Source organism: Anopheles darlingi, chromosome 3 (assembly GCF_943734745.1).
Source record: "Anopheles darlingi chromosome 3, idAnoDarlMG_H_01, whole genome shotgun sequence".
In the NCBI taxonomy this organism is placed as follows: Eukaryota; Metazoa; Arthropoda; class Insecta; order Diptera; family Culicidae; genus Anopheles; species Anopheles darlingi.
In genome coordinates this window covers 20,731,099-20,756,309 of record NC_064875.1, presented here as the reverse complement: position 1 = coordinate 20,756,309, position 25,211 = coordinate 20,731,099, and the positions used below count along the sequence as shown (strand labels likewise).

The 25,211-nt window shown below is 49.4% G+C and overlaps 2 protein-coding genes across 3 annotated transcripts in view; both read left to right on the top strand.

Annotated features, from left to right (window-relative positions):
- LOC125955891 (clustered mitochondria protein homolog) overlaps positions 1–25,211 on the top strand; it is a 164,219-nt gene that overhangs the window by 55,454 nt on the left and 83,554 nt on the right. The gene's annotated exons all lie outside the window — the stretch shown is intronic.
- Positions 116–25,075, top strand: LOC125955887 (low-density lipoprotein receptor-related protein 6). Of its 2 annotated transcripts, none has more exons than XM_049687188.1 (5): positions 116–1,410; positions 18,529–21,611; positions 21,679–21,839; positions 21,914–22,189; positions 22,253–25,072. In XM_049687188.1, the coding sequence occupies exons 1-5, from the start codon at positions 1,167–1,169 to the stop codon at positions 23,799–23,801; spliced, it is 5,313 nt and encodes a 1,770-aa protein (XP_049543145.1). In that variant the 5' UTR covers positions 116–1,166; the 3' UTR covers positions 23,802–25,072. The 2 variants fall into 2 exon arrangements, with proteins under 2 accessions (XP_049543145.1, XP_049543146.1); XM_049687189.1 differs by lacking the exon at positions 116–1,410 and adding an exon at positions 16,363–16,927 and having other exon boundaries at positions 22,253–25,075.

Below are 25,211 nucleotides of genomic sequence, written 5' to 3'. Positions count from 1 at the left end.
GAACTCAGCTTCAACTTTCACTCCAGGTCGACCGTTTTTTTCAGCCGCGCGTTCTTTCTCTCTCCGTCTCTGTGTGTGTTTTTGTTTCGTTTTGTTCTTCCAAGCAGCAGCATCCCGAGCGGCCGTGCGGTCCCGCCTCATCATCATCATCATCATCTGGCACCGATCTGGCCGGAGAAGGATTCCGGGAATTGTAGTTATTTGAACCGATGGTGGTGCTCCCGAAATACGCACGGATCCGGATCCCCGTGCCTGCGTCGCTTTAAAAGGATGCTGTTCCAGGGGATTCTCCTAGCGCGTTCTAGCTTGTGCCTGTTCTTGTGCGTGAAGAAAGAGGAATGCAGGAATGGTGCCCAGCCTCAGTTTTAACGAGTCCCCTCAAGCGTGATGGTACGCGGCGAGGTTGGTTTCCAGCGGATGATGGAACAAGATCGCTAGCGAGAAGCGGTCCGTTCTCGATTGCTCACGATCGTGCCGTCCTCCTTCTTGCTCGCACGCACGTACGCACGCCGGGAGTCCGCGCAGCGCAGCCTCATCGTGATTATTGTGAACACGAGAAACAACAGGCCAGCAGTTGTGTGTGTGTGATCGTGTTAATATCGTGTCCGTGTTCGCCGTCGATCTCGCTGATTAGAGAAAGAAGTTACTCCCGTGCGTTAATTAACAATCATTCTTCTCCAAAACGGCAAAAAAACCAAAGTGGCCATCGAGTTCGTGCGCGCCGGCGCGTTCGCTTATCCGTGTGCGTGAGGAATCCCTGTGTGAAGGCATTTCGAAGTGATCTTCACCGCCGTCACTGTCGAATTTCGTGATAAATTACTGCAAAACACGGTACGGTGTGTTATTGGTTAGCTTCAGCAAGGTGGAAGAGGTGCGTACAGCAGGTGCGAAGAGGAGCCCCCCATTATCGCGTTATCAGTGTGTGCGTGTGTGTGTGTGTGTGTGCCTATCCTGGGGGCAACACGCTGATTAGTGTTTCGGTGGTTTGCGAGGGCGAGTGTTGTGTGGTGTTACGTTTGGGGGGGTAGAGGGCCTCGGTATCGGGGGAAGATGTTCCAGCATTTTATCGGGTGCTGCTGCTGCTGCTGCTGCCACCTCTTGCCTGTTCCTGGCATGTTCCGCTACTCCCGTCACTGACGTCACACCACCACCGAGTATGATTCGAGATGGATTCAAGGCAACAGAAAGACAGTCGACATCGCCACCGACGCCACCGCCGGTCTGTCGTTTCGGCCTTGCATCGATCTACCACGCTCAGTCAAAGGCGCCGGACACCGCGGCGTATCACAACAACCACAACAACGCACGGCGATGATGAGGATGCAACAGCAACAACGGTGACCAATAAACCCATCCCTGCAGCAGGCCTTTGCCTTTTGGTTGCCATCGCGCTGCTGACGCAAGGATATGGTAAGCATGAGCTGCTGGATATGATCTAAATTAATTAAACCCAGAAAGCTAGAAACCCCGTCTCTGGAAGCGCGTTCCACGCGTGCGCATTTTTGTTTTTGGCTTAATGTGTTTCCAACCTTACGGTGGGGCTATCTGATAGCACAATTGATAAAGGGACGGACCGGAATCGTAGCGTGGACAACCCCTTTTCACATGTTGCTCGCTAGCCATCAACCATGTCACGCGGTATCTCTCCGCACACCACCGGTTGATAAGCCGAATCGCCCTTCTCTCTCTCTCTCTCTCTGTCGGCTTTGCTCTGCTCTGCAGGTCACATTTGATTAGTGATTGTTTCGTCTAGTTCTGCGTTCCAGCGACGATATGGAGCGGAGGCGCCTCGCAAGGTCTCGAAAATATCCATCGCCTGCTTTGCTCTGTTCTGTTCTGTGCCAACGGCACAACACACTCTGTCGCATCCTCAGTGGAGTGTCTCTGCTCCCCCTTCCCTGAAAACCGGAGGTCCCAAACGGACTGATCTGGCTGATTAAGATTCCAACCACGGGCCTCCATCAGTCAAGAGCATTTTGCTAATTCTTCGCACGTGATGAATGGGTTCATGTTCGACTAGGCCTTTAGTGCGCCATTTTTGCTCTTCGTCGCCCACTCGCAGTCGCACCGGTATTGTCGAAGTGAAGCAGCACCACCACCACTTGAGACGGCAAGGGCCAAATCACGATTCACAGCCCTCCGCCCCCAACCCCCAGCCCCGGTTGAACAAGGTTTTTCGCATTTTTGTCACGTTCGGCACGTTTGCGCCGTGGTATGCCGAGCTTTTAGTGGCCAGAGTTTCGGTGGCTGGCTGGGTAAGAGGCAGAATCTTGGTATGGTACGCACCTTCTTCTTCTTCTTCTTGCACGCCATCGATCGATCCTCCTGGGCCGCAAGAGCGCAAACACAAACACAGCAAGCACAGTCCCCTTGCTGACCTTGCTGCTGACGCGTGTTATCTGGGTAGATTCGGTTTCTTCCCTCTTCTCGGTATGTTGCCGGTACCTGGTGAGCCTGTTTTGACCCACCCTCCCTTTAACCATTGTTTGTTTATTGGCATAGACCCACGAAAGCTTATTACGAAGTCAAACAGAACCATTCGGTGGGTGTTCAACCGTGCGGCGTGCTTCGTTACATTGCAGAATCCAGAAAATAGGCCAAATTGTCACTTAGGAACCATTGCAATGATGGTCAGCGCAAAAATGAAAAGCGTTGCCATGGGAAACCGACGTTTACAGGCGTCGTTACTCTAGCGACTGCTAGCGGATCAACTTGTTGTAAATGTACCCACTGGAAGGAATAGAACCAATATGTGTCCTGCTTGCCCACCACACGGGGGACACGACACTCTTCGAAAGGGCAACGAGGCTAGCCCTGCTGGCTAGAAACCAGCGATCGAAAAAGAAGCGACAACGAAAGATTCGAAAGACAATAGGAAAGGAAACGATAACTCGTGGAAGCCAGCATGCTGAGCGGAAGATGGATGCCGTGAAGAAGAAGAGCTGAAGGAAAACCTAACCATAACCTCGTCCGCCTGCGCGCTCGCCCCGAGCAGAGCCAAAGAGAGCGAAAGAACACCAAAACAAAAAAGGAAGAGAAAAACGAAGAGAAAACCCATTGAGCAACAGGAACGCCGAACGGAGAAGTGGGAAAAGGTTTTCTAAAAAGAAACGAACAAAAAAAAACGATCGAGTGCAAAATAGACGAAAAAGGGAAGGACGAGAGAAGGAATACGGACGGAATAGGAAAACCATGCAACAGCGAGAAGAGAAAGAAGTAGAAAACCAAACCCACCCTACCCCCTCGGAACACAACAACAATGCTGGTAAAGAGCGCACATAATCAGCGGCCAGCCAGCAACAGCAACAGCATCAGCAGCAGCAGAGAGTGTGTGGCACAAGAACAAAAAGGTTAAATACGAAATGAAACCCGAGAACAAGAACAAGGCATAACGAGGCAGGAAGATGGAAAGCAAAAGAGAGTTGCCCAGCGAGCGGACGGAGCGACGGGTGGAAGAAGCGACGAGGAAGCTGCGCGACGCTGTCCCGTGGACAGCAGAAGGAGGAGAGCGACGAGACGAAGCAACTGCTGCTAACGCAAGGCATTCGAGGACGAGGAAGAAGGAAGGAACCCACGGGGTGGCAGTGGTGGCCGCCGCGCCCTCGCGGAGAAGTGCGCGCAGGTTCTTCGATCGGTTCGGGTTCTTCGGTTTGCCTTCTTGCTCCTCGTTCTCGTGCGCTCGGTGGTTGGGTTGATGATTGAAAAATTGATGAGCCATCCACCATCATACGACCCAGGCACGGCGACGACGACGACACACATACACACACACACACACACACACGTTGTCCTCCTCGTTGAGCCCTTCCATCGTCCATCGTCAGATCGGGACAGTTGCTGATGGTTGCTGCTGGCTTTTTAACGAGGAATATATGTTCCATTATTTTGCTGGATTCCATTTGGAGGTAGTCCCACCGGGAACTGCGTATGCAAACGATCGATCGATCGTCTAGTAGAGGCTGGCTATGCAGCGTAGTACGCAAAAAAAATACCGCCTCCAGTCTTCGAGTTACCTCCATAACTCGATTCAATGGATCATCGATCGTATTCGATCGTTGAAGGAGCATTTCCAGCATAGCACGCCCGCATGCGCGCGCGCGTTTGTGTGTGTGTGTGTGTGTATAGGAGGAGGTGGAAAATCAATCTTTCTTTCTGTCCAGAAAGCGCCGCTGAAAGAGAGGGAGAGAGAGAGAGAGAGTGCGATCGCGATGAAGAACATGAAGAGAGCTCGCTATGCGGTGAGTGTGAAGGCCAGCCGCCGAGGAAAAAAAAACCATTTCCACACCACCCCCTTTCGGACGATGGCGAAGCAGCGGATCGAGAGGATCCCATAACAAGGCACTGATCGTTTTATTTATTTTCTGCCCCGCGATCCCGCTTTCCGGCCATACCACCAGCACAGCACCATCCATCCTGCTGCTGCTGCTGGATGGTGGATGCGTCGTGTCCAATCGCTTCCTTCCCTTCTTACCACCTGCAGGAAGAAGGGAGAGCAGGGAAGGTGCTCGAAAATCGAAGTCACGAAACACAAGCAGCAGCAACAGCAACATCATCGCCCAAGAACCCTCCAGCTACAACGTCGATCGACGTCGAGAATACTTCGGGTCCGGCGCGATCATCTCGCCTGCTCGTGTGCGTGTGTGTGTGTGTTGCTCGCACTGTCTTGTTCGGTGTACCATCTTCCCTGGTTCCTTGTGGCCTCGCCTGTGTCTCGCTTGGAGGACGCAACGGCTAGCCAGCCAGCCAGCCAGCATAGCCAGATGCTGCAAAGAGTAGAACGAATAGTAGAAGTAGTGAGAGAGAGAGAGAGAGCGAGAGCAAGTGAGCACGCGCACAACAGCACCAGTTTTCCTCGAATTTTGATTGATACGGCCAGATAAATGGTTGCTCATTAGTCATTTTCCGTGCTCTGCCACGCAACCAGCTCTGGAGTGAACGAACCGAACCGAGCAGCGCCAAAGATGATCGAATGATACACTCGAGCATAGAGGTATGGCACGCACGCCACGGAGCAGGAGAAAGCATATTCCACTTGAGATATCTCGAGGGAAGAGAGGATGGGATCGACCGCAAAGGGTCATATGCCAGCACCGACCTTGAGGCCAACCGAAGAGGTCAGCACGTTGGTTTGGCTGGTAGTTGACTCCGTGTTGTGGCCACACAATTCTGAAGGAAGAAGAAGAGACTTTCTAGGGGGAGGGGATCTTCGCGGATTCTGTTCAGCTTGCCAATCACCTCCGCCAATAAGTGTCCAAAGGCAAAATGGCAAACCAAATGTTTAGGCGCAAAGCGACCGCTGGCAGTAAGTGCCCAAATATTGGTTCTCTATTATCGTCATCACACCCTATGCTGTGTGATGATCTCGGTGCCATGTGCGTGTGTGTGCGTTGGGTTCGGCGATTTCAAATTGTTGCACCTCACACTTATGGGTGTTTGCTGGCTGCAAACAAAGGGGCAGAGAATGGGGATTTAAGCCAGATTATCACGAAGAGTGATCCTCTGCTCTGCGAGGTGTGCTTTTGTAGATCTATGCAAATCGAAAATGGATTTCCTCTGTATCTTGCGCCACGGTTCACGGTTTAATTTAACAAACAGATTGCGTAACTTTTGACTCGAACATTTCAAACCAGTTATTGATCACATTTCGTAGCGATCTTCTTCTGTTTCTCATCACTTCCCTGCGATCGTCATACAAAGTTTGGCCGGCACGATGTGCAAATGAATCAATTACCGGCAATGATTGTGGTCATGGAATGAAGGTAACGGCGCGTTGCGTGACTGCAGCCATTTTGGCCAAAGAGTCATTAAAACAGTCGCCTCAAAAGTGTCCCATTCGACAAGACGATATGCGTATGAACCATACGGTGGTGTGGTTGTCGCTCACCCGAGTATTGAAGAATTTGAATAATCATCCCATTCGATTGTCGCCTAATCGCCTCTCGGCCGCTGGTTGATTTACATACAATACTTGTTTCGGTCTTCGCCACAGACGACAACTCCCGATGGTATGTACAGGCTAATACGACGTGTGTGAAATTGTTTTTTTCTGCACTTTTAACTTGACTTACGCTATCTAATTCTTGTTATTCGATCCTTGAATGTTTGAATACAAACTGAACTGCACTATCGAAACCATTACATGGCGCACCCAAGTCTTTGTCAGGCATTTTTATAGATCTACGAAATCTTTTTGCTGCGTAGATCATCTAACATTTTAAGGCAATAATAAACTGCAAAGAAGTTTAATCCCGGCACGAAAATACTGTTCTATGAGGTGGAGTAATTAGTAAAACATTATTTGACGCATTTAAATCAGATCTGATGATTCTATTGGCACAATGGGGGCACGAAGGACCGTTAATCTTCTGAGATCTGTAAGCAACTTATTCAAATTGTGTTAACTGCTGTTCTTCGAGTGATGTTCGTTTCATTTTATGTTTCTCTCAAAACCAGTTCAGCATTTTATTATCTTCGCCAACTTCTGCCTATTTTTGCCGTGCATACCATCACTTCTCTATTCCTGAAATGGCAAATCTCACTAGAGGATCTTTTTCGATTGTTCAGGAGAATAGTAGTTTCGCCGTTTCATTGCATAACTTTTTGGATGAATTGTTGGGTGAAAATCAGAATTTATATGTGAGTTTGCAAAGGCTCAAAATCCGAGGCTTTGGCTGTTACAATTTACATCCACGATAGCGTCGTAAGCCGATGGTTCCGACACCTTCGTCAATTATCACCTTTCGCGCGCGCTCACGCGGTTGATATACTTTTCTCGCGCAGCGTTTGCACGTCAGCCTCGCTACGCCACATAATTCTCACCCTTTTGTGATCATTTTAACACATCACGATCCCGTTCTGTTGCGTAGGAGCGCGCTGCGCCTGAGCCCGGCTGGAGGTCATAATTGGAAGGTGTCACTTATCGTTTGTGTGAGAATTTCGATTTGTAAAGCCACAACAAAGCGCTCGGAAATCTAATCTACTTTATTCTAATTCCTTTGCCTCGCTCGCTCGTTTGTTGGCCCCGCGTGGATCGTACGGTTTTGATCGATCATATCGTGTGTTTGTGTGTGTGTGTCAATAAGGCAAACAAGATGGCAAGACACACGCAGGCAGCAGCGCCGGCTTCGGAAACAAGTTTCTCCAAAAAACCAACCCAACAACACAGCGCCAGCAGAACGACGACGACGACGATCACGACGACCACGGCTATGACAGAAAGGAACGCGCGAAAGCGGGCCAGGCAATAATGAGCAACATAACAAGACATGTTAAGTGATGATGATCATATATATGCTTCTTCTGCTTCTTCTGTTTCTTATTCCCCAAGTCTCCCGTGTCCGTTCGTTCGTCTGTTCCGCGCTTTATTTCGCGCATAATACATTCGAATCAGCAGAGAGAGGGTCTCCAAAATGTGGAGCTCGTCGAGACAACAGACCGAGTGGCCAACCGGAGCCGAGTGTGCGAGAGATAGCGTGCACACAAGACCACGATAACCACAGGACGACGAAACCGGCGGTGCCAGAGAAGAGCACCGCGGTGGCCACTGGTGGTGGTGGTGGTGGTGGTGGTGCTGTGTGATGGATTGGTGTCTCTCGAGATCGCACACGACTGTGTGGAGCAGCAGCATCATCATCGTCATGCACACGGTTCTTAAATTTCGGTTCCTCTGCTCTGGAAAGATGCGGGTTTCGCAATGGTGAACCAATTTTCACTTTACCCCCGCACGGACACACACACACACACACGTACAGGGGCGCGCGCGCGCGAACACACAAGCGGACACTCCTTGTTGGGGTTAATTTAAGATTCAAATTAAATTATGGTTCGCTCGAGAAACAAAATGTCCATAATTTTCAGTTCGTCGTCTCGTGCGTCGCTTCTGTCGACTGAGGAGACGGGAACAAAGAGAGAGAGTGAGAGACAGAGAGTAACCTGGTAGCAGCCACGATGTCATTGGAGTTATGGAGCGGGCCCTGGAATTGAAACCATTGGCCACCTTTTAAGATGTTTATTCAGATGATCTTCTGGGTCGGATGGTCTGAGGTCTGCCGATATAAACTGCTTAATATATTGTTCTCTCGCATTGCCTGGAACTTTGCGAACCTTCCGGTATTCCGGAATGGTGGCCAGCTTCTTCTGCATTTTTAGCAAGCACAACACTTACATCACCTCCAGCGGATCACGACCAACGCTCAGGTCTAGTTCGTGATGCAGCCTGAATCTTTTGCAGCAGCAGTGGTGTGGCCACGACCTCTAACGAGGCGCACCAGAGAGACACCATTTGCATAAACATGAACTTCGCTTGTCCGTTCGTCCATCCGGTCTCTTCTCCTGTTGCTTGCTTGCTAGCTGCTGTTGCTGCTGCTGCTGCATGGTACCACCGGTACCATGGCAACCAACCGTTTGCGTTGTGTTGGTTTGTGATTTGTTTAACATATTCCCCACTATGTACGCGTAGGCCGGGGCCCCAATGTCAAATATTGCCAATAATTTATCGCGAATGCATGATGGCGTTCGGTAAAGGAAGCAAACAATGCAATACACAGATGCTCCTGCCCCGTGGAGTCGAACGACGGTCCGTGGCCCGGGGGACAACTTATTCCGGTCGTCTTCGTCGCCATCGCCGCCAACGTCTCCGTTTTCCTCTTTCCCTTTTCCGTTCTGTCCACGATGTTTGGAACCTGTTTCAGCGATATGTTTTGCAAATCAATTCGTTGATTGATTGCCATTAACGACCGGACGAGCTGAAGCATCATCTTCGGCGGACCTCGATTGGCACTGTATGTTAAGGTTTCATTTAAAAAAAAATGTTTCCCAAACGGAGAAACCACCGATCGATGCCTACTGTGCGTCTGTAACTCTTGGTACGAATGTGTGGTTGGCTGGCGCTCTATAATCTTTATCCTAACACCACGCCAATCGCTCGAACCGTTCACACATCTGTTTGGCGTTTGGCTTTGCTGTGCAATTTCGCGATATCCATTCCCTTCCGCCGGGAACTGGTGGCGCTGGAATGGTTTGTTAGCGTAAAATGGGCAATTAAATTGGACAGCAAACGACATCATTGATCGATAAGTGGGCTTGTTGGTGGTGGCTGGAGCAGCTTTATCCCGTCCACAACAGACAAAAAATTCAAACCGAGCATAGCGTGTGTGTGTGTGCGCGTATGTGTGTTCCAAAGTACGAGGCCAACGGGAAGAGCGAAACGAAACGAAAAGGAAATACAAACATGTCGCGCCCTCCACGCCAAGGACCCCACGATCGACCGTAGGAGCAGGAGGAGAATTTGATCATGAATCGATCATGCTGTGGAAGTACGGCTCGCCTCGAACCAGGATGAGAAACGAATGGATGGGCATGGATGACGCAAAACCAGCTCCTCATTCCTCCTGGACACACAGGGTCTTGGATCGTACCAGGAGCAGTGCACGGCACGGGTGTCGACGACGACGGTGGTGATGGTGGCGTTGCACGATTAACGATTGTTAACGAAGCATGCTATACTCGCCAGGAGTGCACGGGATTCGCATTGGAAGCCGACGACGACGACGAGTGAGAAACATGGAAGGAGCACGAGCTGACGCGTACGATCGCGGACGTACGATGCGAATGCCGGTAGGAGGTGATTGAAAGGCTGTAAAGGGTTAACAAGTATTACCTTCGACCCATTCCTTCTCCTTTTTTCTGATTTCCTCTCTCTCTCTCTCTCTCTGGTGGTAGTGCTGGTTGGAAATCGATTTTATGAGATTTAACTTCCGACGGTTTGTCCTCGACTCATATCTTTCCCGTATTTACTCACGTCGAACATTGCAGATTACTTTACATTGGTTTACTTACGGCGAACCTCGAAGCTTCAATCCATTTTAAGCATCTTGGAACACTTTTTGAAGCTACGCATTTATTTCATTCATACGCCTAGACGCTATGCTATCGCTGTTCAAATGTGTAAGAAATTAGTGCGCAAAAAGCGCAATCTTGAATATTTTGCACTGATATGCTTTAAACACACCAAAAATAGCGCGACAGTTTCTAAATTCAAAAGTTTAAAAGCCGGTGTCCGGTGGATCATCATCGGCTTAGTGCGTAAGAATTATCCCGCCTTTCTAGTCATCGCGCAGTGGATTGTGTAAAATTCGTCGAGGATTCCATTGTGTCATTAATGCAAAAAGCACTCACTCAATCATTTCCATCATGACGGTAAACATCGAGTAAGAGCGACTCAGAATCTAAGTGAAATAGAAATAATGATAATGAAATAGAAACAATAGAAATGTTACTAATTAGCATCACTAAAAAGACGTCCGCATCGTGACATTACCGCCAGGAACGTTTCGTAGGTCAAGGGAAACAACCGATACACGTCGATGATGAAAGGTTTCTGAGCTCGCATCACTATCAAAGAGAGATCCTTCTTCTGTCTGTTATCGAGGACGATCCAGTTACAGCTCGCAATTCCATCGCAAATGCTTAAAGACTGAATCGGAGGGCGAAAGAGAGCGAAAGAGAAAGATAATGTATGTTTGGCGGTAGAGTTAACATCAAAAATCAGTTAACGGAATGTAGAAGCTAGTTCCCTTTGTTACTCGTTACCTTTTGCGCGATAAGGTCACCAAAAAAACACCAGACCAGGATCTGGAAGAATGTACACACCATGAACATTCCGAAGCGAATAACGAGCGTCACATTGCCCTGGGCGAGCAGTAGCTCGAAAGCACTCATACAGATCACGATAATGCTGGCTACAAACTGTCCCATTAAGGGGGGGCTTCGGTATTTTATTTTATTTATTCGCATTTATTTTTTATATTTTTTTATGAGTTCTTATCCTTTCAAGAGTATTGTGTAAAATTTTGAGATCAATCGAAACTAAACTGACAAAGATATTGATTTTTGAAAAACAGAGCTTCATACATTGTTCAAAGCATCTCGCAATTTTGAATCGCGTTTCCCAAAACCTACGATTTCAAAGTCGGTGCCCATCGTAGCACAAAAACTACTGGACCGATCGATTTGAAATTTTGAACATAAAATCTGTACACTATTTGCCAGGTAGCCCCGTTGAGTTTTTATAAAAATTGTTGATACTTTTTTTTATATAATTTTTTTAATTATGTAAAGCTCATTGTTTTAGGCAATATCGAAAAAATGCTTCACTTTTTCAACTTCAAAAATCTGTCAAAAATCGAAAAATGGGAAATTCTGTAAAAACTTGACGGGGCTACCTGGATAAACTTATAATCTATCAAAAGAATATTGATTTGTATATTTATGATGACCCGTCACGTGGCTACGATGGGCACCGCAAAAAGTACATTTTGGCAGACTGGCCTTTCTAGATTGCATGCGATGGACGCAGTTTAGATCAAATCTTCCTCAAAATGGAACCAAATATTCTTGAATAGTTGTAGTTTGATATGACATTATTTTGAAAACATAAAGTTGGATAGTTTCTTCACTAAAAATCGTCAAAAATGAGCCTTGTTTTAACCCGAAATAACCAAAGCCCCCCCCTTAAGTTCGAATCATACATCTTCATCACTTGGGTGCCGAAGCTGCAAATAGAATGATGGGAAACAATGATTCCACAGAGCAGCCGATAAAAACCAACAGAACACCTTTATGACTCACTCCAGCAGATTCTGGTGACGCAATACTAGCTCTCTTATGTGAGCAAGTACCGCTTCATCTCGGCACAGCGGTTCATGGACAGTTGCTGGCAGGACCCTTCCGATGTTAGCGAAATCCATACTCAGCAGCTGAAAGTGCAGCGACAGCTGGCTTAAGACCAGAATGGTGAAGAGGTCCACTAGCATAATCGTTAAGATGGAATAGCCATCGAACAGCATCTGACTGAGAAAAACGGCGCCGCAGGTAAGGAAACTATCGGTACTGAAAGGATACTTGGCACGCAGTATGAATCCATTGGAAAGTAAGCCCTGCCAAGGATTAAGCAGGAGTTTTTAGCACCGAAACGATCACACACACACGAGTTTTATCACTTACATGGGCTACCATAGCTAAGAAAAGCACAATAGATAGCATGCGCCCCATATATGCAATCAACGATTCCAGTCGATGATGCGATAGGAGCTGCTGGACATACTGCTGCTCACGATGCCGATAGTGGTCGAAACCGATGGAGAGTTGTTCGACGAAGTCAAGCAGATCATCGATGTAAAACCGACAGAACCATCGCTTCCCCAGCACCAATGTGAATGCCGTTAAGAGGCATATGTCGTCCCCGAATCGTTCAATGTCTTCACGAAATTCCAGCAGATCACATGCGATTGCAATATTTTGTAGCACACAGAACAGGTCTAGCACGTATAGCCCTAGTCGTTGCCAGAAGGGTGCCTTTGAGAAACCGGGATAGATACCAATGAACCTACAGTCCGATTGGGTGGTGAGAGAGAAAAAGTGTTCATCTTTCATTGTTGTCCTGGCGAATGGTGGAAATATTAGGGGACTTACCGTAAGTTATCGAATTGGTATGTAATGTACAGCTCATCTGGAAGATCGCTAGGCCACAACGAACTAATTTTCCGCCACAATATTTCCATCTTGCTGAGAATGCAGCAGGACTTCTGCGTACTTCCAATTACTATTGTACTATGAGCTGATGCATTCCACAGTGTGGTTCTTATAAGGAATATGGATCCTTCGGCGATTTATTTGTAAGAAGCGGCCTTCCCTTCAATGTTGTAGCACACCTGTGGAATGTATGCGGGTCCGGTACGCTACATTGCACATCACACATTATGGTAACCAGTAGTTTTCTAGAGTCTGTAATTATTTTACTCCGCCAATTGACCACAAATCCACCTGTGCCTGCGCGAGGTCGTGAGAATGCATTGCTTTCTTCCTGGTTTTTTTTTCAGGCCTAAGACTCCCAAGAGGGAAAAGGAAGAATTTATAAATAAATGATTATAAGCTGGATACACCTTTGAGAATGTCTACAGATCCATAGGAATCAAAGGATAGGTAAAATGGCATTCTTGAAAACCGGCCATTTGGCAGTGACATTTTAATAGAAAATTCAGATCGTGCGCCTCTACGACGAAGGATTAAATATCATACATTGCGGCGTTACGTTTGACTTATTTCCTCTATACAAATACAGCTGCGGCCAGGGGTCACCCATTTCCTAGTAGGAAAGGACGTAAACCTGGACGTGGACGTGTAGAGTGGAAGATTAGCAATTAAATCTTGCGCCCTCGACCATAAGACGCTTTCCTTTTCGCTTTGTGAACGGCTTCGGAGGTCAGCAGGCTTTCCACTAGGAAATCATAGTGGTCGTTTACGACTCCTACATGAAAAATAAATGGAAATAAGTATTAACAGCTTGTTTCCGAAGACAGTATTGTTTGCGAATGCGCCGGTTTACGTCGTAATTATTTTACCAAAAACTTTACTTGCTTGTTAGGTTGTTGTTCTTCTAGTTTTTTTTTTCAGTAAAGCATAAACCAAAGGTAAATTTCTTAAGAAGGGTTTTTGTGAGACCATGCCTACTAGATGCTCTATTTGGTTTGGATTTGGAGCAGCTTCAACTTATGCAACCTTCTATTGCTTTCTAAAATGAACTTCTGCTCGAGAATCCCGTCGAGAAGCCCAACAAATGTTGTTGCTCAAAGGCTGTGAAAAGTCACCGTAGCAACGAACGTCACGTTGCTTGTGGTTAAAATGTAGAAACGCTGCAACTACTGCTCCCGCTAAAGCACTGGAGCACGCGGTACGTTTTCCAGGAAGGAAAAAGGGCTTCAGACACAAAATCAGACTTTAATTAGCAGCCACGTTCCTGCCACGCTCACTCCCATCCCTAGGCGGCATTTTCATTTGATTTTTGGGTCGCCCGCGCGTTTATGGCCGGAGAGACTCCCTAACCCTAGCGCACCCGGTGCCGGTCTCCGTTTTGTGATAATTCCGGCGAGAGGGCCCGGCCTCGGCCCCGGCGCGCGCTATACACATGTTTATGTCGCAGCTTCTGTAAACATCACCTCACATACCTCCGACAGACCGCAGAGAGCAGTGTGTGTACTAGACGAGGTGGTGTAGTACGCCGCAATTCCCTTTTGGCTCGTCGAGCAGTAAGCTCTAAATAAAGACTGGCGCAGCTCCCCAACGGCCTGTTGTATGTGTGCGAGTGTCTGTGTGTGTGTGTGTTTGAGGGTCAATTTGTATACTGTACTCGCACGCGAGTTTACCAAGTCGACGACATCGTCTCTACACCATGGTCGGGGAACGTCGGAAGTAGGAGGAAACGGGCCCGTGGTGCAGCACTTGTGTGTGATGCAGTTACACGACACATTCCACTAGATGTAGGGCTTCTGGAAGGTCTGCCCCCGTCGCCTCGGAACCTTTTGAAAAAGATCAAAGATGTACGGAACCTTACCCCAAGTATCTCCGGGGTGGAAGGCGGCCGGAACTAGGCAGTTTCTGGATGCAACGATTACGGCTGTGCACCAAATCCCTAGCTCAGTGCACCCATGTGCCCCAGTATGGGGTTATTTGTGTTAGTACAGATTTGCTGGTAATTCAAGCGCTGACGAGAATCCCTGGAGGCAACTGAACTGCAACTGAGTTGTAGACCAATTACGTTCGCTCAACTACCCCGAGGAGCAGTACACTGCATTAGTCTATCCTAAAGTGAAGTATACTACACACCAAGTAATTAGTGGGTAAAACTCCTTTTACTTCACATCTTGCACGACATCCTTCTCTACAAGGAATGCCACAGCACTCCAAACACCTCACCATGTGAGGTGCTTCATTACACTTGTTTCCTCGCTAAACCACATAATAATGCTGGTCCAGACACCGAGGCATGCACTCGCACTGTCAAATGCACTCGGAAAGCACATCATATCCTTTCGACACAGGAAGACGTGTCACATTTCACACCTCCCTCTCGGCGGTCGAAAGAGGGAACAGTCCAGCCGTGTGAAATGCATTGTAAGCGTCGCGTTATCCCTTCGCGCAACAAGAAGCACTTCAGCGCTGGCATAAGCGCAAGAAGAAAACTGGAGTGCAGTATTCAATTTCTGAACAAAAAACGAAGCGGCCGGTCGTCGCTTTCCGCTTCTGCATCTGTACGCCGTTCTGATGTGTCGTCTGGAGTCGCCCTTTGTATTGCATTAGCGTAGGGATGAAGCGTTCGGTTTGGTTTCGTTGGACACATCTCCTTTTGTACCATCTCGAAGGACCATTAAAATCGTTCATTTGCATGTAATTGTTTGTTAGCAGGTTTCGGTAGGTTTGTGCTGAACCGTGATTATGTTCTATAGACCACGCACGCCATGGTCTATTTGGTCGCCATATCCAAGACCCCATCATTCGATGGACAAATTAATCTTGGTCGCCTCCGCTCTGCAACAGACCGCGCGAGTCAAAGGAGCTGATTCGCGATTGAAAACAAATCCCGAGTTTTTCATCACTCTGTTCATCTCTCTGTCACTCCTTCGAGACTGTTATTAGTGTGCCGCAGGAGGAGTTCTTTCGGAAAAGCTAAAAATACTTGTATTCCCGCCATCATCGCCTCTTTCTGCGTTCGGACACTTGGATCAGCAAACGTGTAAGCAATGGCGAGGTTCTTTGTGCGTGTGTATGTGTGTGTTGCCACGCCATAAATTCGCCAGATCCAGCAACAGGCGCAAGACCGACCACCACAGGTTCTATGTGCGTCAGTCATTTTGGAAAGTAGTCTTCCAGTTTTCTTCAAGAGTTAGCTAACTAAAAACCCTTTCTAATAGCTCTAGCGGCGCGTTCTCGCTCTCTCTCTCTCTCTCTCTCTCTCTCTCTCTCTCTCTCTCTCTCTCTCTTCTGTCTCTGATTCCCCACGTCTGCTGGAGGAGCAAACACGAGCACTTCGAGAGGGGGCCTCCTTCATTCGTTCGTTGCCCGCATAGGATGATGATAAGTGTCGTGAAGTTCGACACTTGACAGTCTCGACGCGGAACTACTTGACCCCGCTTGCACACCGACCGACCGACGACGGCGCGCTGCTTCTGGATGCGTCGTTGGTTGGCTGGAGAGACGAGTAGAGAACTAGTCCCCCCGGGCAACGGTGGGAGCCTATGCGTGGATCAGGTTCTTCAGACCACGCACAGACGGTTTGTAACCTGAGAACGTGTCTAAAAGACAGGTTTCATCGACCGGGGGGACCCAGTGAAGTGTGGTCCGGAGTTGCTTTTGCTCCTCTCGGGTTCGGGTACATTTCGGTACATAACCAATACCCACTGTTTGAAGTGGAGCGAACGGGGAGCCGGGAATGGCTTGCGAGAGGTGGGGGTCTTTTCAGTAAACCGAGAAGGTGAAGATGAAGGCGGTGGTAAAGGTGTGAAGATGTTTGTGGTTATTCTCTTTTTTTTTGTTCTGTGTCGAAGGATCAGGCGTCTTAAGAAGTAGAAAAGAGAACGAGAAGAAGAAGAAGAGGAAGGGGAACGCTTGGAGGTTCCCGCACTTCCAGAGTGAATAGGGCAGACAGATAAGTACTCGCGAGTGTGAAATATAGCGAGAGCTTCAAGTGCAGCAGGAGGGAAGGTATAGTGCAGTTGAGCTAAGGCTATTCATGCCATCCTGAAGTACAGTTGTCCAGAGCGTGTCCAGAGCTCGTTCGTCCAGCTTTCCCGCACAAAATGCACTGCAATGCTGCTGCATTGCAACGAATCCAATACGGGGAAATATGGAACCAGTCGCGAACCAGAACCATTTGGATTGCACCACAAACCTCAGTTCAATAAGCATGCAGCAAGCGAAATTCCACTTCAAAAATTGAGCAAAACAATTGGAAACCAAACCATATCGAGGTCTAACTGGTGAATTGCGAAAATGCAATCCACATCATCCGGGCCATTCGTAACCGTGTACCCCGGTGCAGGCTGGCACTTTAGCGAACATCAACTACTCGAGTCCAAGCTGAAGGATCCTTGGAGTTTTCGGGGTGCTCGAAGGCAGCTCGAGTGGGCTAATGGGGGAGAGGGTTTCTTATTTCGCTTGCATGTTTGTTCTGTTCCGGAATAAGCATTCGGAGGGGGTGAAGTTCCGTCCGCTATTCATGAAGTAATCGGTGCGGTGAAGAAGAGAAGTTACCTCATGGCTCCCCTAGCCAGACAGACGACGCGACGAGTGGTCAGTACCAGTACATAAACTGGTCACACCGAAGTGGTTATGCTCGATTCCGTTTAGCAAACACTTCTCCAGACGCGAACCCCTCAAGCACCGGTAAGGGTTGTCCTCGCTCTCGAAGATGATGACCGGTGGTTTGTGTGGAGTTGGAGAAACGTCTAATCAAGACCGCTCTCCCGTGGTACAGGTTTCTCATCCAGCTCTGCACTGATGGTGATACTGATGGATTGCTCTATCACCACCATCGGCATCATTATTATCATCATCGTGTTGGTGGCGTGTCCTGTGTGCGTGTCTTTAATTATTAATGCAGTCCGCCTAGGAGACCGGGGAGGAGTGGGCTTTTCCAATTTGCAGTTGGAAAATATTGAGACAAATGCACACGCTTCTGCATTCCTGTGTACGGCAATTTCGAGAACTCGAAGGGGCTCGTATTACCGGGGTTGTAGCATATTGCATCCGGTTTTCATCGCTAATAGTGCGGCTTCTTGATCAAGCGCAAAGAGCACGCTGCAATGGGACGATGGTAACTAAGATGTAATTAAACATCGCTACCACCTAGCATACGCCTGCTAGATTGCTGTGTGTGCAGGCTCATGTCGACAGATCAATCAATCCAAATGACCGTTTCAATTCACTTATCGTCACAGCAAGATCGCTCCCGCTAGGCGTAACTTTGCAAAGGCGGCAGATGAAAAGCTCTGGCTCCGTAGGGCGGCAGTATCGTCTTGAGACCGAGCCCGCACCCGACCACACACTCACTCATCTCGATTCGTCCGGATATTAACGATTAGCAGCGGTAAGATCAGGCTGTATCGTGGGAATGGTGGCGGCAGAATGGATTGCGAATAGTGGAACATATCGCAGTGAGCTATGCAGCTGAAGGGATATCGAAATTACTAGATATCGAAATTACTAGACCTAGCAAATGGAGGAAGTTTGTAGTCCCGCAATTGACTTAACGGATTCAATCATAACGCGTTGAAGTGTTATAACGTTCCATAACTATGTAGAGAAGGATATTTATAGCAGATAGCATAAAGTTTTTCATCAACCATTGTTCTAGAAGCAGCTACTTATCATTTATACATTCTGTCCCAAGAACTTATTCGCAATTCGAATCGCAAACGAAGCATCGAATGTTGGTAACCGATAAGGATCCATTTTTTCATCGGTAATCGAAATTGGCATTACTGCGCCGCCATTTGGCCTTTGATGGAGGGATGTGTAAACACATTAGAGACCTTTGATTTGGTTATATGAAAAACTCATGAAATGCGTTCCTTTGAAATATTCCGTGATTAGCGTCCCGCGCCGTTAAAAGCTAATGCTTTTACATGTAAACACATTAGTATAAAAGTATCAAATGTTCAAAACTGACTCTTTTTCATTTCGTTTTCTTTCCAGGAACAGCAGCAGCAGCGGGTACGTCCGGCGGTTCGCTGGCTACCATCGTACCAGCGGAACCTTCAGCTGCGGCAGCCGGCACAAACACGGCCTACTACTCTTCACCGAGCGGCCCCTCCTCGATGTTGCTGCTCTTCACAACCTACTTCGATCTACGGCTACTGAACGTGTCGGTCCACCAGCCGGATCACAATCTCGGCTACACGATGGACGTTCTGCTGAAGGATCTCAACGAGGCCTCGGCAATGGATTTCTACTACGAGCGGGGTTTAGTGTGCTGGACGGAGAACACGCTCGAGGCGATCAAATGTGGGAGCGCCCAGGTGGCGAACGGCACCCGGACGGTGACGAACAAGACGACTGTGATAACCGACGGGTTGGACAAACCCGAGGGCCTAGCGATAGACTGGTACACGGATAAGCTTTACTGGACCGACGGTGGTTCGAACCGGATCGAGGTAGCACAACTCGGTACCGGGCGGCACCAGCAGAAGGTGCTCATCTGGAGTGATCTCGATCAACCGCGTGCGATCGCGCTGGTACCGGAGCGACGCTACATGATATGGACCGATTGGGGCGAAAGCCCGAAGATCGAGCGAGCCAGCATGGACGGAGATCCACAGAGCCGGACGGTGCTAGTGAACGATCGCATCTTCTGGCCGAACGGGCTGGCCGTCGATCTAGCCCAAGAGCTCGTCTACTGGGTGGACGGTAATCAGCGCTTCCTGGATGTGATGGATCTCGATGGTAGCAATCGGAGGACGCTCGTGCGCAATCTCGATTACCCATACAGTCTCACGTTCACACCGCGCTACCTGTTCTGGACGGACTGGAACAATGGTACGCTGCATTACTACGACATCGAACTGGATCGCCATCGGGAGCTGCTGAGTAACACGCAAGTGCCGATCACCGTTCACGCCTGGGATGCTAGCCTACAGCCAGCGGCCAAAACTGCCACCGGAAATCCCTGTCGGCGCAACAATGGTAACTGTTCGCACCTGTGCCTTCTGTCTTCCACCAACCCGGCCGGTTATAGCTGTGCTTGCCCGACCGGCATTAAGCTACTCACGGCCACCCAGTGTGCCGAAGGCCCGCAGGATATGCTGTTCGTCGTGCAACGCTCCCAAATCAATCGGATATCACTCGATTCACCGGATTACAGCGTAGTGCCGCTACCGTGCGGTAAGGTCCGGTACGCGATCGCCATCGATTACGATCCGATCGAGAACTACATCTACTGGTCGGATAAGGAGGAGAGCGCTATCAAGCGTGCACCGGCCGATGGTAGCGGTCCGGCAGAGGAAATCGTGACGGCCGAAATACAGGATCCCGATGGACTGGCCGTTGATTGGCTGGCACGTAATCTCTACTGGACGGATACGGGAACGGATCGGATACAGGTGTGCCGGTTAGATGGTACCTTCCGGCGTGTCCTGATCTACGACAATCTGGTCGAACCACGAGCGATCGCTCTCGCACCGACGTTGGGCTGGATGTTCTGGAGTGATTGGGGTGAAAAGGATCCCAAGATCGAACGAGCGTCACTGGACGGAACGGAGCGTGTGCTGATCGTCTCGCAGAACCTCTTTTGGCCGAACGGAATCGCGCTCGATGTGGCCGCGCGGAAAATCTACTGGTGCGATGCCAAGGCGGACAAGATCGAGGTGGTTAACATGGATGGTTCAGGTAGGAATACGATCCTTTCCGATAATCTGCCGCACGTGTTTGGGCTTAGCCTGCTCGGGGATTACCTGTACTGGACGGATTGGCAACGCCGATCGATCGATCGTGCGAACAAGCTTACCGGTACGGATCGTGTCACGATCGGAGAGAATATTGCCGAACTAATGGGCCTAAAGGTGGCCCGGTTACGCGAACAGCAGGGTACGAACCCGTGCGCGATCAACAATGGCGGATGTTCGCAGCTTTGCCTCAATCGACCACGGGATTACGTGTGCCGGTGTCAGCTTGACTATGAGCTCGGTCGCGACAATAAGACGTGCTTTGTTCCGCCTGCCTTTCTGCTCTTCTCGAACCACGGTAACATTGGCCGGATTTCGATCGATAGCCATAACCACACGGATTACGCCCCATTCCGGAGTGTGATCGATGCGCACTATCTCGATGTGGATGTGGCCGATCGGCGGCTGTACTGGGTGAGCCAAAAGCAAAAGTACATCTCGCGCGCGTACATCAATGGCTCGGATGTGCAGCGAATCGTAGAGACGGGGCTGATGCAACCGGAGGGAATTGCGGTTGATTGGTTGGCCCACAACGTGTACTGGACGGATGCGGATGCGAGACGAATCGAAGTGGCACGGCTCGATGGTGGCAGTCGCCGGATACTGATCTGGAAGGGTATCGAGGAACCGAAGAATCTGATCCTCGAACCACGCAAAGGGCTCATGTACTGGACGGAGTGGCCGTCGGATTCGATCCGACGGGCGGCGATGGATGGCAGCGAGCTAATGACGATTATCTCCGGGACGAACCATGCGATCGGATTGACGCTCGATCCGGATACACGCCGTCTGTACTGGGCCCGGCAAAGCTCTCCGACGGGTATCGAGAGTGCCGATTGGGATGGGAAACGGCGGATGCGGCTTGTGATGGCCGATTCAGGTGACAGCAATGGGTTCGTACCGGCCGCTGTTACGATCTATCAGGATTGGGTGTATTGGGCCGATTGGACAACGGGAGAGATCGGTCGTGCGAACAAGAGTACGGGAGAGAATCGAACGATCGTTCACACGAATCTGCGGTACACGTACTCGCTGCTAGCGTTCCATCATGGCCGTCAATCAGGTTCTAATCAGTGCCGTACGAACAATGGAGGTTGTACGCATCTGTGTCTGGCTCTTGGGCAGCGCAAAATGACCTGCGCTTGTCCGACGCACTACACGCTGAATGCGAACCGGGTCTCTTGTACACCACCGCGGAACTACATCATCTTCAGTCAGCGTAACTCCTTTGGACGGTTCGTACCGAATACGGCCGATTCACCGGACATTCCGTTGCCGGTGACGGGAAAGAATATTCGCGCCGTTGAGTATGACGTGCTGACGCGTCACATCTACTGGGTAAGTCTGAGTTAGCGGCCAAACCCGTGCCCTGTTCATCATTACATCTTCTTCCTCTTCTCAATAGATTGATGGACGTGGTCCCGTGATACGACGAGCGTTCGACAACGGCACAAATACGAAGGTTTCAATCAATCCCACATCCTCGCCGTTTGATATGGCGATCGATCCGATAGGTCGGCTACTATTTTGGAGCTGCTCTCACACCAACACCATCAATATAACGACGTAAGTCAATTGCCCCTCTCTCGACCAAAGCGACAATGACCCATTAATCAATACCGAATTGTCTCTTCTTACAGCCTGGATGGTAACATCGTCAGTATCGGTAACGTGGACATTGGGCGAACGGAGAAACCACGCAGTTTGGCACTGCATCCCATGAAACGGTTGCTGTTCTGGACGGATGTCGGTACCGCTCAATCGATCACTCGCGCCAAACTTGACGGTTCTCAGCGCGTTGAGCTGATTACGAAGCTAGAAGGCATTCAGGCACTGGCACTCGATCCTCAGCTGAACCGTTTGTTCTACGCACACGGCAAACGGATCGATACGATGGACATTAATGGACAGAATGTGTAAGTAATTCTTCAAAGATACTGTTCAATTGGGAACTAATGATCCCTCTCTATTTACGGCAGGCGAACGCTGGTAGCGGAGCACATTAGTATGGTATCGTCTATTGCTGCGCTCGATGGGTTCATCTATTGGCTCGACGAGCGACCCGTAATGGAACGGATATCGGTTAACGGTGATAACCGGCGCGTAGAGATCCACAAAAACCCCCACATGACGGACATTGTGGCCGTGTGGACACCCGAGGAGCGCACGCTACGCAATCACACCTGCAACACGGCACGGGCCGAGTGTAGCCACATCTGCATCGGTTCACCGGACGATCTACCCTCGGAGCATGTTTGTGCCTGCCCGCAGGGTTTGATGTTGCTTAAGGATCGTCGAAGCTGCGGTGAGCAACCGATCTGTGGACCGGACCATTTCACGTGTGCCGCACCGAACGAGCTGTCGGATCGCGATGGTAACAAGGAGTGCATTCCATCGTCGTGGCGCTGCGATGGTCAGAAAGATTGTCCGGATCGATCGGACGAGATGGATTGCCCGACATGCCGGGGCGATCAGTTCAAGTGTCAATCGGGCGAGTGCATCGAGAAGCACCTCGTATGCGACGGTACAACGCAATGCCGCGATGGGTACGATGAGGCGGTCTGCTGTAAACATCCGGAAGATTTCCAGTGTCCCACGAGTAAGGTGTGCATCTCGTTCCACAACGTTTGCGATGGCGATGAGCACTGTGCCCGGGGTGAAGATGAGGCACCGGAGCTGTGCAGTGAGTACAGTAACCGGCGGATGGCACCCAACTCGAACAAGATTACGCTCCTGATCGTCGTCGTCGTGGCTGTAGCCATCGTGTTTGTGGTGGTCTATCTGCTACAGACCTGCCGCACACGATTCGGTGCCGGTGCCGGTGGTATGGAACCGAAGGAATGTGATCAAGCTGCTGCACCCCTGTCTCCGGGTGGTGGTGCCGGTGGTCTTAATAAGAATATCCGTGTGTCCAAGTTGACCTCGGTGGCGGAAGCGGTACGAATGTCAACGCTCAACAGTCGCAGCAGTGCGATCAGTAGTGCGTACGATCGGAAGCACATAACGGGAGCGAGCAGTTCCGATACGAACGGTAGCAGTTTAATCGGATATCCGTTGAATCCACCACCGTCACCTGCAACGACGGCCGGTTCAGCTGGTCGCTACTGTAACAGCTACCATCCGTACAAGCACTATAAAATCATTAACCAACCACCACCACCGACACCCTGCTCGACGGATGCGTGTGATGAGAGTGATTCGAATTACACCAGCAAAAGCAATCGGAGCCAGCGGGGCCACGGTTCTGGTACCGGCGGTGGTACGAGCAGCTCGCTCGGTAGTGGCAGTGGACGCCATGCGCACATCGGTGGCACATCGGGTGGTAGCAATGGTGGCGGGAAGTATAAGGATCGTTGCTACGATCCGGAACCGTATCCACCGCCACCGACACCACACTATCATAGCGACATTGGTGGGATGCTACCAGAAAGCTGTCCACCGTCACCGAGCTCACGTAGTTCGACCTACTTCTCACCGTTGCCACCACCTCCCTCACCGGTACCGTCACCATCGAGAGGCTTCTCGTAGCAACTAAGGTCCGGCAACGGCGCTGATAATGGTGGTGACGCAGAAGATGACGGTTGTGAGCTGCTGGAAAGCCATGCTCTCGTATCCGGCCAATTCTAACTTCGGCATCGGGACCACCAGCCACCAGGCCACCCAGTCCGCCGTAATTTTTGGTTCCTTCCTGCTTTGCGCGTGTGCCATCTTCATGTTTTTTGAAAGAAGGAGAAAATTAGAGAAAAAGCGCGAGATAGAGAGATCCTTCATATTATTTCATTTAATTTCATTTCATCGTTGACAATCTGTGTAGGTAGTTTAGGATGTGTAGCCGTTTGTATAAAACCGAGATTAACCTTACCCGCCCTTGCTCGTTAGATCGATCAATTACATGCCAACAGAAAGTGCCTCAAACTGTGCCGCGCAGGACAACCGTAGAACCGAGAGGTCTACAGCTTAGTTATGGGGTAGCCTTGTCGTGAGGAGATAGATAGCGTTAGACCACTACTACCCCGACCCCGTTTATGAGAATCAGTAGGTTAAGCATTTGTAAATAGTGTCCTCTTATTCATCCAGTCGCCCCTCCCACCTTCCCTTGCTAAGCCTTAGATCAAACGTCTCCCAGTTCATGTTTATTTCTTGCTCCTGTGCCAATGGTGCATGTTTATCAAAACACAAAATGGAGAAACCAAACCCCCAAAGATCAATTTTGTGATCGTTTGGTTAATAAGACTGATTGCGCCATCAGTGGAGAGAGAACAGCTCATGAACTGGTGTCAGGTGGCGATGGTAGGTAGCAGTAGGCTCCTCTTCTATCTAGTGCTTCCGCCTGTTAGTTTACATATAGGGAAGGGAGTTACTCTCCCCCGGAGGGGCATGAAACGAAGCAATATCACAAAGATTTCCATTATCATCATCATCGATCGTGTTCTTCCTGGTGGCTGCTGTCATCGATGGCCCACGATATAGCATATTTCGACAAAAATCGGAATCCCATCGTTTTTTACGAAGCTAATTTTTGTTGTCTAGCGCGTGTTTGTGTGACCAATCCAATTTTGACGAAATTGTTAGGAACAATTTATAGCGGAATGTTTTAGAAAGAATATTAACGCCCTAGCGCGGAAGCTCGCCTTGTTGGCAGATGGTGTTTACTGTTTAATTGGAAGATACTTAAGAGGGATCGTACGTGTTATAGGTACGCCAGTTGAAGCGAAATCGAACAATGAAGAAATTACGAAGAAACACATTCGAACTAGTCTATTATTGAGTATATCACATTCCGATTGTCCACTCAGTGTGCTTGGCATGCTATGGGAATTGCAGACGACCACCCAGCTCATCAGTATAGAATTCCTTAGCAAGGTTCTCCTTGCTAGACCCAGATTGAGATGGAACGACGGTATAGACATTGAACCCGAAAGAACGTTGGTCGAACCG

Coding starts and splice junctions, on each gene's coding strand:
- LOC125955887 (XM_049687188.1), top strand. CDS start 1,167: ATGGATTCAAGGCAACAGAAAGACAGTCGACATCGCCACCGACGCCAC. Junction 21,840..21,913: donor AACACCATCAATATAACGAC/GTAAGTCAATTG, acceptor CTCTTCTTACAG/CCTGGATGGTAACATCGTCA. Junction 22,190..22,252: donor GACATTAATGGACAGAATGT/GTAAGTAATTCT, acceptor TATTTACGGCAG/GCGAACGCTGGTAGCGGAGC.